At 34.4% G+C, this 14,767-nt stretch overlaps 1 protein-coding gene across 1 annotated transcript in view; it reads right to left on the bottom strand.

Moving 5' to 3' along the window:
- Positions 1–7,523: 7,523 nt before the first annotated feature.
- Positions 7,524–14,767, bottom strand: part of LOC124983261 (solute carrier organic anion transporter family member 1B3-like) — an 80,543-nt gene continuing 73,299 nt past the window's right edge. Inside the window, exons 14-15 of the mRNA XM_047550403.1 lie at positions 14,419–14,536; positions 7,524–8,272 (exon numbers count right to left, since the gene is read on the bottom strand). Coding sequence (XP_047406359.1) covers positions 8,062–8,272; positions 14,419–14,536 — 329 coding nt within the window. The 3' untranslated portion in view covers positions 7,524–8,061. The remainder of the gene's footprint in view (positions 8,273–14,418; positions 14,537–14,767) is intronic.

Here is a 14,767-nt window from a genome sequence, read left to right as displayed (position 1 = left end):
ACACGCCTCTTTCACCACTGGACAGATCTTCCAAACAAAAATTGAACAAAGAAACCATAGATCTCAATAACACAATCAATAATTTAGACTTAACAGACATTTATAGAATATACCATCCAACGAAGAGTGAATACACTTTCTTCTCAGCAGCACATGGATCCTTCTCTAAAATAGACCATATATTATGCCACAAAGCTAATGTCAGCAAATACAAGAAGATAGAGACACTACCTTGTATTCTATCAGATCATAATGGATTGAAGTTAGAAATAAATGAAAGAGTAAAAAACAGAAACTACTCCAACACCTGGAGATTAAACAATATGCTACTATATGATGAATGGATAACAGAAGATATTAGGAAGGAAATTAAAAAATTCTTAGAGGTAAACGAGAACAAAGAAACAACATATCAAAATCTCTGGGACACTATGAAAGCGGTACTTAGAGGAAGATTTATTTCATGGAGCGCATTTAATAAAAGAAGTAAAACTCAAAAAATAAATGACCTAACACTACAGCTCAAAGCCCTAGAAAAAGAAGAACAGACCAACACCAAAAGTAGTAGAAGACAGGAAATAGTTAAACTGAGAGCTGAAATCAATGAAATTGAAACGAAAGAAACAATACAAAGAATTGACAAAATAAATAGTTGGTTCTTCGAAAAAATAAACAAAATTGATAAACCTTTAGCCACACTAACAAAGAGAAGACGAGAGAAAACCCAAATCACTAAAATTCGGAATGAACAAGGAAATATCACAACAGACACGACCGAAATACAAAAGATAATTAGAAGCTATTTTGAAAATCTATACTCCAACAAAATAGAAAATTTCGAAGACATCAACAGGTTTCTAGAGACATATGAATTGCCTAAACTGAACGAGGAGGACATACACAATTTAAATAGACCAATTTCAAGTAATGAAATAGAAGAAGTCATCAAAAGCCTTCCAACAAAGAAAAGTCCAGGACCAGATGGGTTCTCAGCCGAGTTCTACAAAACTTTTAAAGAAGAACTCATTCCAATACTTCTCAAAGTATTCCAGAAAATAGAAGAGGAGGGAACTCTCCCAAACTCATTCTATGAAGCCAATATTACCCTGATTCCTAAACCAGACAGAGACACATCGAGGAAAGAAAATTTCAGACCAATATCCTTAATGAACATCGACGCAAAAATTCTCAACAAAATTTTAGCAAATCGCATACAAAAACATATTAAAAAGATAGTGCACCATGATCAAGTGGGTTTCATCCCAGGGATGCAAGGTTGGTTCAACATCAGAAAATCAATAAATGTCATTCACCATATCAATAGACTTAAAGTCAAGAATCACATGATTATTTCGATAGATGCAGAAAAAGCATTTGATAAAATACAGCACCCCTTCATGCTCAAAACACTAGAAAAAATAGGGATAGTGGGAACATTCCTTAACATTGTAAAGGCCATCTACGCTAAACCCATTGCTAATATCATTCTAAATAGTGAAAAACTGAAAGCATTCCCTCTAAAAACTGGAACAAGGCAGGGATGCCCTCTTTCACCACTTCTATTCAATATCGTCCTTGAAACTCTAGCCAGAGCAATTAGACAGACCAAAGAAATTAAAGGGATACGAATAGGAAAAGAAGAACTCAAACTATCCCTATTTGCTGATGATATGATGGTATACTTAGAGGAACCAGGAAATTCCACCAGAAAACTTTTAGATCTCATAAGTGAATTCAGTAAAGTAGTGGGATATAAGATCAATGCACATAAATTGAAGGCATTTTTATATATAAGCGATGAATCTTCAGAAAGAGAAATTAGGAAAACTACCCCATTCACAATAGCTTCGAAAAAAATAAAGTATTTGGGAATCAATCTCACAAAAGAGGTGAAAGACCTCTACAATGAGAACTACAGAACACTAAAGAAAGAAATTCAAGAAAACCTTAGAAGATGGAAAGATCTCCCATGTTCTTGGATAGGAAGAATTAATATTGTCAAAATGGCCATACTACCAAAAGTGCTATACAGATTCAATGCAATTCCAATTAAAATCCCAATGATGTACCTTACAGAAATAGAGCAAGCAATTATGAAATTCATCTGGAAGAATAAAAAACCCAGAATAGCTAAAGCAATCCTTGGTAGAAAGAGTGAAGCAGGGGGTATCGCAATACCAGATCTTCAACTCTACTACAAAGCAATAGTAACAAAAACGGCATGGTATTGGTACCAAAATAGAAAGGTGGATCAATGGTACAGAATAGAGGACACGGACACAAACCCAAATAAATACAATTTTCTCATACTAGACAAAGGTTCCAACAATATGCAATGGAGAAAAGATAGCCTCTTCAACAAATGGTGCTGGGAGAATTGGAAATCCATATGCAACAGAATGAAACTAAACCCATATCTCTCACTATGCACGAAACTCAACTCAAAATGGATTAAGGATCTCGGAATCAGACCAGAGACCTTGCATCTTATAGAAGAAAAAGTAGGTCCAGAGCTTCAACATGTCGGCTTTGGACCAGACTTCCTCAACAGGACTCCCATAGCACAAGAAATAAAAGCAAGAATTAATAACTGGGATAGATTCAAACTAAAAAGCTTTCTCTCAGCAAAGGAAACTATCAGCAATGCAAAGAAAGAGCCTACAGAGTGGGAAAAAATCTTTGCCAATCATACTTCAGATAGAGCACTAATCTCCAGAATCTATAAAGAACTCAAAAAACTCTACACCAAGAATGTAAATAATCCAATCGACAAATGGGCTAAGGAAATGAATAGACACTTCACAGAAGAAGATATACAAGCAATCAACAAACATATGGAAAAATGTTCAACATCTCTAGTAATAAGAGAAATGCAAATCAAAACCACCCTAAGATTCCATCTCACCCCAATTAGAATGGCAATTATCAAGAATACAACCAACAACAGGTGTTGGCGAGGATGTGGGGAGAAAGGTACACTCTTACATTGCTGGTGGGGCTGCAAATTAGTGCAGCCACTCTGGAAAGCAGTGTGGAGATTCCTTAGAAAACTTGGAATGGAAACACCATTTGACCCAGCTATCCCACTCCTTGGCCTATACCCAAAGGACTTAAAATCAGCATATTACAGAGATACAGCCACATCAATGTTCATAGCTGCTCAGTTCACAATAGCCAGATTGTGGAACCAACCTAGATGTCCTTCAATTGATGAATGGATAAAGAAAATGTGGTATATATATACAATGGAATATTACTCAGCCATAAAGAATGATAAAATTATGGCATTTGCAGGCAAATGGATGAAACTGGAGAATATCATGCTAAGTGAGATAAGCCAATCTCAAAAAACCAAAGGAAGAATGATATCGCTAATAAGTGGATGATGACACATAATGGGGGGTGGGAAGGGTTAGTGTTGGGGTTGGAGTTGGGTTTAGGGAGGGGGGCAGGAATGGAGGAAGGAAGGACTGTATAGATGGAGGGGAAGGGTGGGAGGGGAGGGGGGAAAGGGAAAAAATGGCAGAATGAATCAAACAACATTACCCTATGTAGATTTATGATTACACAAATGGTATGCCTTTACGCCATGTACAGACAGAGAAACAACATGTATCCCATTTGTTTACAATTTTATAATAAAAAAAAAAAATGGCCTAAACTCATCAATCAAAAGACATAGACTGGCTAGGCATGGTAGCACATGCCTGTAATCCCAGTGGCTCAGGAGGCTGAAGCAGGAGGATCACAAGTTCAAAGCCAGTCTCATCAACAGTGAGGCACTAAGCAACTTAATGAGACCCTGACTAAATAAAATACAAAAAAGACCTGGTGATGTGGCTCAGTGGTTGAGTGACCCTGAATTCAATCCCCAGTATCCCCCTTCCCTGAAAAAAAAAAAAAAAAAGACTGGCAGATTGGACTAAAAACCAAGACCAAACAATATGCTCTCTCCAAGAGACTTACCTCATAGGCAGAAGACATTGACAGACTGAAGGGAAAAAGATGGGAAAAAACATGTCATTCACATGGATCTCATAAATAAGCATGGATTTCTATCCTCATATCAGATAAAGTGGATTCCAAGTCAAAGTTAATCAGAAGGGACAAAGACAGACATTTCATACTGCTTAAGGTAATTATACATCACTGAGACACAACAATTGTAAATGTGTATGCCCCAAACAATGAAGCATCTACACACATCAAACCCTTCCAATTTCAAGAAGTAAATAGACTACAACACCATAATACTGGGTGACACTAACACACCTCTTTGACCACTGGATAGATTCTCCAAACAAAAACTAAATAAATAAGCTATAGAACTAAAAAATACAATTAATAATTTAGGTGTAACAGACATATAGAAAATACTTCATCCATCAGTGAGACTGAATACACTCCCTTCTCACCAGTACATGGATCTTTCTCTAAAATAGACCATATCCTAGGCCACAAAGCAACTCTTAGCAAATATAAAAAAACAGAGATAATACCTTGCATTCTATCAGATCATAACAGAATAAAATCAGAGATCAATGATAAAATAAAAAATACAAACTACTGTAACTCCTGGAGACTAAATATGCTATTGAATGATGAATGGATAGCAGAAGAAATCAGGGATGAAATAAAAAAATACTTAGAGGTAAATGAGAATAGCAGTACAACATATTAAAATCTCTTGAATGTCTGGGACACTATGAAGGCAGTGCTAAGAGGAAAGTTCATTGCACTGAGCTCAATCACGCAAAGAACAGAAAGTCAACAAATAAATGACCTACCATTACGTCTCAAAGCTCTAGAAAAACATCTTTTGAAACACCTGAAACAATCACCCCTATCCCACAACATTAATGTCACTATTTAAATTTTTGCATGTTGTCCTCAGTTCTTATTTGTCAAATTTATATTTTATAAGGCTGGTACTTTTGGAATTTGCTTACTCCTTCCTTCATCAAAAATAATTAATAAAACACCTGCCATTTGTCACACACCAAACTAGATATTGGGAATTAAACAGGGGTATGATAATTAATTTTAGTTGTTGACTTGACTGGACTAACAGAACCTAGAGATCTAGCAAAGTATTATTTCTGGGTGAGTCTCTAAGGGTGTTTCAAGATTAAGACTTGCATGTGAGTTTGTGAACTGAGCAGGGAAGATCTACTCTTGATGTGGGTGGGCACCATCCAAATGGTTAGGGGCCAGGAAAGAAAAAAATGCAAAGGAAAGACAAATTTTCTCTCCCTCTCTTCTTCTGGAACTGGCTACCATTCTCCCGCCCTATGACATCAGAATTCCTGGTCTTTGGACTCTGGGGCTTGCATCAGAGGCCTTCTGGGGTTTCTCAGGCCTTAGACCTTCAACTGAAAGTTATTAAATGAGCTCTCCTGTTCAGAGGCCTTTGAGTTGGAGCTAAACCATGTCACTGGTCTCCCTAGGTCTCCAGCTTATAGATGACTTTTCTGTGGCCTCTCAGCCTGCATCATTGCTTGAGTCAGTTCACTTAATAAATTCCCTCTCAGCATGTATGCTCTCTAGATAGACAAATGGAATATCAATTTATCTATCTAGAGAGGAAGAGAGAAAATGAGAGAGCCTCTGTATATAGAAAGAGTCTCTGAAGAGTTATGACTCATACAGTAGCCCAAAATGAATTCAATTCCTGTTTTCCTGGAGCTTATGATCAGTGGGAGAAACTGATAGTTACCAAATATTCATGAATAAATATAAAATTATCTTTTTACCAAATTACCATTTGTTGAGGATTACATTGCTGTGGATATAATCAGAAATTTTTAACAAGTGAAGATATTAGAAATGTTGAAGAAAAGATAATCCAAACACTGAACAGGAGGAAACACTGAGCAAGTGGAAACAAAGCATTTCGGGAGAGAGAAGTATTTTGGTCAAAGGTCCATTGCATGAAAATGGATAGAAGTGTGAAGACATGGTGCAAATGAAGAGACTTCAATCTATATGTTCATCTTTCTTCATAGTAGGATAGAAGGTATGCCATTATTTCTTTGATTAGTGCTTCTTTTCCAATTCTGATTTTCTCAAGAATATCAGATTTGTTAGGCTGGTGCTTTAATGTCTCTTCTAACTTCTTCTTTCACAATCTGTGTCTGACTTTATCTTCCACATTTTCAGAGAATTTCAAATATAACTTCTTCCTCAATTATTTGATTTTTTGGTCATCATTCACCTTATTCATTATACATTTAAATTATACACTTACCTTATTTTACTTCCTTGAAAACTTTCCTTATTTATCTCTCTACTGAATTTATGGTATTTTTCCCCCTATGGTTTACATTTCTATTTTTAAAATATCATTGGATTAAGGATTAGCATTTATTCTGGATTTTTGGATTCTGTAGTAGATCAAATAAAATGAGATATTTTAATGTTCCTTTTGCCTTTATTGTACATATCACATTTGTAAAACTTATACCTACAATTTATTAAATTTTATAGTTTATGAATGAAATAATTTTTATAATTCAAATTTTCATGCTAATAATCCCATTGAAAGTGTAAATTAATAAAAGAATGTCCTCTTTTGTTTTTACTTATTCTTGAATTTCATTTGGTCTGACAAATAGTTGACAGTAAATAATTATTAAATAAACATTCAAAATGTTGTCCTTGATTTTCTATGCTGTATTTGAAAGATAACTCCATTTTTTCCCTTTATTTTTATTGAGACTAATTATACTGTATTCATCAATGTACGACTTGCTCTACAGTACTCACTAGCATGTTGTTTTTCCCACATTTCTGCTTAATGTATCTTTTCTTAGGTCTACAGTCTACAGATAGGTAAATAGATATATATTTGAGACCAATTCATAGCTTCTAGAAAACATTCATATTGTATGATATTTGTGTTGCATGATGCATCTTCTGTTCTGTGCTTTGTCTTCTGTTTATCAAGAGTTTCTATCATTACAAATTGAAGTTTTTAAAAGGGAATGTCCAGACCGCATCAGATATTATGAATAAGAATCTTTGGAGCAAGTGTATGATTGTGTTTTTAAAAAAATTCACATGTGTTTCTAAGGCAAACAAACAAAACCTTTTAACCAATGACAATTTTTTAAAACTACAGTACGTCTCTAGCATTCATTATACTAGAGCCAATGTCACCAAAAAATACAATATTCAAGTATTTGTTCTCATTCATTCTACTTCTTGGCCTGCTTATAGAAAAGTGAAAGATAATTTTCCATGCATCAAAAACAAATTAAAGAACAAACAAAAAGTCATGTAATTGTGATAACTTATATGTTATCTGGAAGTTTTCACTTCTGCCAAAGAAAAGATCAGTAAAATGAAGATACATATATTAAATGATCTTTGCTTTCTCAAGTCAGTTTTTCTTACAACACTTCCATGGACTCAATAGCAACCTACATTCTGTATTGTTTTCTGACAATTAGAGCTTATAAACTTTTTAACATCTCTATTTTCAGCAGTATTTTAGAGGAAAATAGGAAGAAGATGCATCAGGATTGTTCATCAAACCAATTTCAAAATTTTAATTAATGAAGTCTGTGAAATACATGACTTAACATGAATAACAAATGTCATGATTGCATAAATCCTCCATGAGGATAGACTTCAGCCTTGGGTGACATCATCCAAACTGTTATTTTTTTTTTAAGATTCCAGACTTTTATAATTATTGAAGCTACTAATTTCCCTCCTCCTTTTTTCACATCCACACATTTTTAGCCACTTTATTAAGAGTTACAATTAACCTGAACAAATACATTTTGTTCTATTGTATAGTAACAAAACCTCTTACTCTAAATCTATATGGATCATATATTCAAATCTTAACCACAAATGCATAGCTATGTCCTAACCATGAGTCCTTCCATTCCTTTTTATTTACAATTTGTTTGATTCAAATTCATATACTTATTCAATTTTACATCATATGTCAAGTGTAGGAATTCTCAGCGAAAGAACCAGGCACTCAAAAATAGCATCTTACTGCATCAATACAATGTTGTTTGGAAACACAGTAGAAGTCTTTTTCTTCCCTTAAATGTGTGTTTCCTTGACTATTCCAGAAGGTGCAAAGCATCCATTGTTATTTAAAGATTCTAAGTTTGCTTCTTCCATGGTTTTTCGTCCATTTTCTGATGCCTTGGTATCTTTTCCATCATATTTTCTCTTCATGGCATAAAGTAATACAATATATAAAAGAACTGCTAGAAATTTTAACACTCCTGATAAGCCCAAGTAGGCATATCTATGAAAAGAGATAAAAAAGAGTAGATTGTCATTTTACGTTGTATAAAATAGTTTATATTTCTCTCTAGAATGCACACCTTAAAGGGAAAATGTTTTCTTTGCATAAAAACACAAAAGCAGGGCTGGGGAGATAGCTCATTGGTAGAGTGCTTGTCTTGCAAGTTCAAGGCCCTGGGTTCAATCACCAGCAACAAAAATAAATAAATAAATAAATAAATAAAAAACACAAAAAGGCATTGTGGAAGGAAGAAAAATACCCAAATCCATCCCCCCGATACCATCCTGTCCCACCTAAGAGAAGGGGGAGGTACTAACAAACATGCTTGAAGTTCACAATCTAGAGACACAGACCCACTAAAAGCCTGGAAGTTCTTCATAGCACTATATAATGCACCCCTCTTCCTGTACCTTATAGCACATTCCTAAAGAATTATTTACACAGTTTCTTTTACCCAATGTGTTATGTTTGACTATCAAGAAAAAAAATCAGAAGTCTATCCCAAAGGCAAAATACAATTTGAAGAGCATGAGCAAGTCTGAAAACTAGCTATAGATTTGTCAGGGATTTTGGAATTGTCAGAATGGGAATTCAAGATAACAATGATTAACACACTATGGAGTCTAATAGATAAAGTAGCAGAATGCAAGAACAGGTGAGTGATGTATGCAGAGTGATGGAAATTCTCCTAAGAACCAAAGGAAAAAATGCTAGGGGTCAATAACTCTGAAACAGAAAATGAAAAATAACCTTTGATGGACATAGCTAAGACAAGAATCTCTGAGTCTGAAGGTATTTCAATAGAAACCTCAAAACTGAAAAGCAAAGAGAAAAAAAAGACAAAGAAAAAAAAAATCCCTAGAGTATCCAAGAACTTTCACCCCTTCTATTCAACATAGTCCTTGAAACTTTAGCCAGAGCAATTAGAAGAAATTAAAGAGATAAAAAGAGGAAAAGATAAACTCAAACTATCCCTATTTACCGGTGGCATGATTCTATATTTAGAAAAGCCAAAAAACTCCACCAGAAAACGTCTATAACTTATAAATGAATTCAGCGAAGTAGTTAAGATATAAAAATAACACCTATAAGTTAATTGTGTTCCTATACATCAGTAATGAATCAACTGAAGGAGAAATTATGAAAACTATCCCATTCACAATAGCCTCAAAGAATATAAACTATTTGAAAATCAATCTAAAAAAGAGGTGAAAGACTTCTGCAATGAAAACTACAGAACACTAAAGAAAGAAATTAAAGAAGACCGTAGAAGATGGAAAGATCCCCCATGTTTGTAGATGGGCAGAATTAATATTGTCAAAATGGCCATACTACCAAAGTGCTAAACAGATTTAATGCAATTCCTATTAAGGCTCTGATGATGTTCTTCATAGAAACAGAAAAAGCAGTCGTGAAATTCATTTGGAAAAATAAGAGCCCCAGAAGAGCCAAAACAATCCTTAGCAAGAAAAGAGAAGTAGGAGGCATCACAATACCAGACCTTAAATTATGCTACAGAAATACAGTAACAACTATGGCACAGTATGAACACCAAAAGAGACAGGAAGCCCAGTGGTATAGAAAAGAAGACAGACAAACTCACACAAATCCAGTTGTCTCATATTAGACAAAGGTGCCTTAAACATACACTGGAGAAAAAATAGCCCATTCAACAAATGGTGCTGGGAAAATTGTAAATCCGTATGTAGCAATATGAAATTAAGCCCTATCTCTCACCCTGCACAAAACTCAACTCAAAGTTAATTAAGAGCCTGGGCGTTAGACCAGAGAGACCCTGTGCCTACTAGAAGAAAAAGGAGGCCCAACTCTCCACCATGTTGGCCTAAGAACTGACTTCCCCAAGAGATCTCTAAAGTACAAGAGGTAAAATCAAGAATCGATAAATGGGTGGGAAGGTATCAAAGTAAAAGTTTCTCCACAGCAAAAGGAACAATCAAGAATGTGAAGAAAGAACCCACAGGATGGGAGAAAATCTTTACCACATGCACCTCAGAGCATTAATCTCTAGGATATATAAAGAACTTGCAAAACTTAACACCAAAAATAAATAAATAACCCAATCAATAAATGGGCTAAAGAACTGAACAGGCACTTCACAGAAGAAACAAGATCAGTCAACAAATATATGAAAAAATACTCAACATCTCTAGTAATTAGAGAAAAGCAAATTAAAACTACATTGAGATTTCATCTCAGTCCAGTCAGAATGGCCATTTTCAAGAATACAATTAATAATAAATGTTGATGAGGAAAATGTGGGAAACAAGGTACACCCATACATTGCTGGTGGGACTGCAAATTGATGCAACCACTCTGGAATGCAGTATGAAGAGTCCTCAGAAAACGTGGAATGGAACCACCATTTGACGCAGTTATCCCACTCCTCAGTTTATACCCAAAGGACTTAATATCAGTATACTACGGTGATGCAGTCACATCAATGTTAATAGCAGCTCAACTCACAATAGCTAAACTATGGAACCAACCCACATGCTCTTCAATAGATGAATGAATAAAGAAAATGTGGCATATATACACAATGGAATATTACTGAGCCATAAAGAAGAATAAAATTATGGCATTTGCTGGTAAATGGATGGAACTGGAGACTATCATGCTAAGTGAAATAAGCCAATTTCAAAAATCCAAAGACCAAATGTTCTCTCTGATATGCAGATGCTGACTCACAATAGGTGGGGCGGAGGGAGGAGTCAACATTCACCAGATTAGACCCCGGGGGAATGGAGGGAAAGGAAGGGGAATGGAAGTGGGAAAGAAGGTAGAATGAATTGGACATAACATTCCTATGTTTATATATGAATACATGACCAGTATAACTCCACATCATGTACAACTCCAAGAATGGGAAGTCATACAGCATGAGTGTATAACTTTTCAAAATACATTCTACTGTCATGTATACCTAAAAAGAAAAAATAAAAATTTAAAAAAGAACTTTGGAACAACTACATGAGTATGTATAAAGGTAATACTAGAAGGAGAAGAGAAAGAAACAATAGTTTGAAACCATAATAACCATGATAGTTTTCCCTAGATTATTGTCACACACTAAACCACAGATCAACTAAACTCAGAGAACACCAAGAAGGATAAATTTAAGTAAACTACAGCTAATTATAACATCTTCAAATTACAGAAAATCAAAACCAAAGAAAAGATCCTGAAAGAAAACAGGGGGAAAACTACTTACCTCTACAGGACTAAAGATTACTTTTCCCTTTTATTCAGAAATCATGTGAACAAGGGGAAAATGAAGTGAAATATTTAAAGTTTGGGGAAGAAAAAAACTCTTCAATTTAAGATCCTATGCCTTGTGAAATTATCCTTCAAAAGTGAAGTAGAGGGCCAGATGTGGTGGCATGCACTTACAGTCCTACCACTTGGGAGGCTGAGGCAGGAAGATCACTTGAGCCCAGGAGTTTAAGACAACCCTGCTGCTGGTAGACCTACTTTGCAAAAATGTTAAACAAAGTTCTTTTTTGAGAAGGAAAATTATATGCAGGTAGTCCTTTACTCAAGATGGTTTGGCCTACTATTTTTCTACTTTTCAATAATGCTAAAGCAATATACATTCAGCAGAAATTGCATTTTGAAGTTTTATCTTTTCCTGGGCTAGTGATATGTGGCGTGATACTGTCTTATGATGCTGAACAGCAGCACTAAGCTGTCACTCCTGGTCAGCCACACAATTGTGAGAGTAAACAACCAATACCATACAGTGTACTATATTGCTAGGTTTTTTTTGGATATTGCATTTTATATATAAAGAGACCATCTGTGTACATCTGTGTACATACATGAGCTATTCGATATTTTATAATAAAATGGATTTGATGTTAAATAATTCTGTTCAACTGTAGGCTAATATAAATTTTCTGAACACCACTAAGGTAAGCTGGGCTAAGCTATGATGTGTGGGAGATTAGGTAAGATGTATTAAATGCATTAAATGAAATGAAATGTAAATTAAATTAAATTAAATGTAAATTTCAACTTACAATATTTTCAATTTACAATGAGTTTATCAGGATGTACTCCACTGTAAGTCAAAGTACATCTAGAGGTCAAAAACTTGGATATATATAAAGAAAGAAAGAACATCAAAAAAAAGTAAATGAAAGTAAAAGGAAAACATTTTTCTTTTTCTTATTCTAATTGATCTAACAGATAATGGTTTATTCAGAATAGTAGCAACAATGTATTTGATTTTGTATGTAATATATATGTGCATACATATACTCATGCATGCTTATATGTAAGTGAAATAAATGAAAACTTGCCACCAAGTCAGGAATAAGGAAAGTGAGCTTTTTCACCACTGCCTTTTCAGTCTTATACTGAAAGTTCTAGTTAATGTGATAAATAAAACAAAACAAAACACAAGCAGCAAATAAAATGTATACAGATCAGGAAGGAAGAAAAAAAGCTGTCTTTGTTTGAGATGACATGATTGTTTATGTAGAAAGTCTCAAAGAATAGATAAAAACTCTCCTGAAGTAATAAATAATTATAGTAAGGTTGTAGGATACCACATTAACATGCCAATATTTTTCTACATATCATCAATGAACGAATGGAATTTAGAAATTTAAAACATGTTACCAGTTATATAAGCAGTTCCCAAATGAAGTACTAGTGCAAATCTAATAAAGTGTATACAATATCTGTATGAAGAAAACTATAAAACCCTAATGAAAGAAATAGATGAACTAAATAAATGGGGAGATATCCCATGTTCTTGTATAGGAATACTCAATACGGTCAAGATGCCTAATCCTCCTAATTTATTCTATAGATTCAAGACAAACCCATCAAACTCCCAGTAAGCTACTTTGTGAATGTCAACAAATTAATTTCTAAGTTTATAGAAGGGCAAAAACCCAGAATAGCCAAAATAATACTGAAGAACGAAGTTGGAGGGTTGACAATACTTGACCTCAAGACCTAAACATAAAGCTACAGGAATCAAGACAGTGTGGTACTGGTGAAAGAATAGACAAATCAAAGGAAAGAGAGCTCAGAAACAGATAGCTGATCTTTGACAAAGGAGCAAAGGTACTATGATAGAATGAAGACAGTCTTTTCAATAAATAGTGCTGGAACAACTAGACATCCACATGAGAAATAATGAATGTAGACACACAAAAAAAAATGGTTTTAAGAACTCTTTATGTATTTAGGACATTTTTCCTGTGTCTTTATTACTTCTGCAATTTCTTCCAATTAATCTTTTTTTCCCTTTAAACTTTGCTTTAAAAAAAAGTTTTGTTATGCAGAGTTTTAAAAATATTTTATCATTTTTTTCTATTATGGTTTAGGGAGTTTGGGTCATACTTAGAACATAATCCAGCTTCCTATATAATTTTAAAATAAATTGCCATGAGTTCTTCTAATACTTGTAGTTTATAATTAGTCAATATGTAAATTTGCAACTAATTTTATTTAAGGCTTAAGATATCATTGCAAGTTGTTTTCCCAGATTACCATTCCAGTTGTTCTCATAGCACTTACAAAACAGCTCTTCCAGTGAATAGAAAAGCTATAGAGAATTTTTTTCCCTTTTTGCCCCATTGGCATGAACAGAGTCCCAGTTATCCATTATATGTCTTCCTACAGAAGCCAGATGCAGTGGAATATATTTCGTTTTCCAAGAGAGTTTTTTTAAAAACAACAACAAAAAAGCAAAATTCCTAACTTTCTTTCATCTGTTTGATTTTTGGCACATTACTTTTTACTCTTGCACCTTAATTTCTTCATATTTACTTTGTGTGTGTGTGTGTGTGTGTGTGTGTGTGTGTGTGTGTGGTGCTGGGGATTGAACCCAGGGCCTTCTGCATGCAAGGCAAGTAGTCTACCAACTGAGCTATATTCCCAGCCCAATTGCTTTATATTTAAGGGGAAAAGTATGAAACATCAATTTCCTACAGTTACTATGGACATTAAAATTACAAGCCAGATCACCTAATACAGTACTGAAAACAATGTAAGGATTCATTAAATGGTGGTTCATTTAATTATTAATTTACCATTATACTAAAAATTATATACCTTAGAAACTAAGATAGTGAAAGGAAAAGTCATGAAATATATTTATGACAACTTACCCAAGTAATGTGGTATCATAAACCCTACAGCTCCCTTGCGCTCCACAGCTGTTGATGGACCACTTCAAACATGTTCTATCAATCAGGGCCCCAAAATATATTGGAGCTAAAATTCCTCCTGCAACATGAGATGAGAAGTTATTAATTCAAGGAACATGTTTCAAATGTAGCTATGTGGTACTCACATTGATCCATTTTGGAGTAAGTAAAAGTTAAAAAAAAAAAAATCGTAGGACTCTTCCATTGATGTTGTCTAAATATATGCAACAATCAAGATTATTAGGAATCTCAAAGAGTCACACCATAAAGTAACACAGTAGACATCTTTTGTCTGTCCTCGCCCTTCCAA

The sequence above is a fragment of the Sciurus carolinensis genome, chromosome 4 (genome assembly GCF_902686445.1).
Source record: "Sciurus carolinensis chromosome 4, mSciCar1.2, whole genome shotgun sequence".
Classification (NCBI taxonomy): Eukaryota; Metazoa; Chordata; class Mammalia; order Rodentia; family Sciuridae; genus Sciurus; species Sciurus carolinensis.
This window is presented reverse-complemented; position numbering and strand designations above follow the sequence as displayed.